Source organism: Antrostomus carolinensis, unplaced genomic scaffold, assembly GCF_000700745.2.
Source record: "Antrostomus carolinensis isolate BGI_N321 unplaced genomic scaffold, ASM70074v2 scaffold48469, whole genome shotgun sequence".
In the NCBI taxonomy this organism is placed as follows: Eukaryota; Metazoa; Chordata; class Aves; order Caprimulgiformes; family Caprimulgidae; genus Antrostomus; species Antrostomus carolinensis.
Genome location: NW_010340180.1, coordinates 15,317 through 16,483, shown reverse-complemented (window position 1 = coordinate 16,483; position 1,167 = coordinate 15,317). Strand labels below are relative to the sequence as shown.

General features: G+C 55.2%; 1 protein-coding gene across 1 annotated transcript in view; it reads right to left on the bottom strand.

Moving 5' to 3' along the window:
* Positions 1–921: 921 nt before the first annotated feature.
* The window catches only part of LOC104531249 (synaptogyrin-1-like), a gene marked incomplete at its 5' end in the record, with an annotated part of 4,629 nt that continues 4,383 nt past the window's right edge, over positions 922–1,167 (bottom strand). The window contains 1 exon segment of the mRNA XM_029087010.1: positions 922–1,167. This exon segment is cut by the window's right edge and continues 52 nt beyond it. Within this exon segment, the coding sequence (XP_028942843.1) occupies positions 1,094–1,167 (74 nt within the window).

Below are 1,167 nucleotides of genomic sequence, written 5' to 3'. Positions count from 1 at the left end.
TCAGCAGGACCTGAGGAGTGAAACTGGTTTTCTTCTCCTCTTCCTGCCCAGGGTGAAATAACAAAGCTCTCCTCTCCCCCTCGAACGAGCCCAGCTGGGGACAAGAGCTCTTAGGCCCCCTAGAAGCCCACCTCCTCCATCCCTCCTCCCACAGGCACTGAGTCTAGGGGCCAGGGACTGGGCATGGCTCCCCTCCTGCCTCACCAAACACTGGTCTGAGAAGAGTGGCGAGCGGGACCTACAGGCAAGGCAAACCACCTCCACCTCAATCCAAGGGGGCTGGGGAAGGAGTGACTCTCATGGCACTGCCCCTCTGCTCTGCCAAGTCTCTTGCTATAACCTACAGACATGCCTGTGGTTTTTGATTGTACCTGCAAATCTTCCTCCTTCCCTTCCCATTTTACCTCTTTGTGCTCCCTCCCGCCATACCACTTCTCCCCAAACCCTCTAAAAATAAGGCAACCTTCCATCACTAGTGTGTGGTAGAGAAAAGCCCCCCTATCTCTGCACAGGGGACACCACTCCCGCTCCCCTCCAGCCCCTGCCTCCACCTTCACAACCCTGCATGCTGACTTCAACACCATCCCCCTCCCTGAGCCACCAGGCCCTGCAGCCCAGTGTGGATGCTCCTACATCTACTCCAGCTTTTAGTGACAACATGTCGTCTAGGAAGGTCCCCAGTCCCTCTCACTCCTCCTTTTCTGCCTCCAACACCCTCTTCTCTGCCCTGCTGGTGCCGTAGCCCCTCTCCTGGCCACTGGCCAGACTCTGCCCTCCGCAGCCAGGCAGGAGGGAGAGGAGAGAAGGGGGTACTTTCCTGTCACAATGCAGTGACAGATTTTGGAAGAATTTGGTTCTGGCAGGTAGTTCTGGTGGGGAGGAAAAGGAAGAGGTGATGAGGAAACGTTTTTTTTCTTTTTTTTTTTTCCTTTTTTAAAAACGATAAATAAAAACAGATGACCCAGAAGGCTGGAGCATAGCTGAGAGCCACCTCTTGTGCCACTATGCACGTGTCTGGTTTGTGTCTCGGCTTTCTGCCGGCAGTGGGAAAGGGGGCAGAAGGGAAAGGGGAAGGGAAAGGGGCATCAGTGGCTCAGTAGTTCTGTGTTTGGTACCCCTGTGTCTCGGTGTCGAAAGCATCTGCCGGAGGGGGCTGCTGGTACGTCC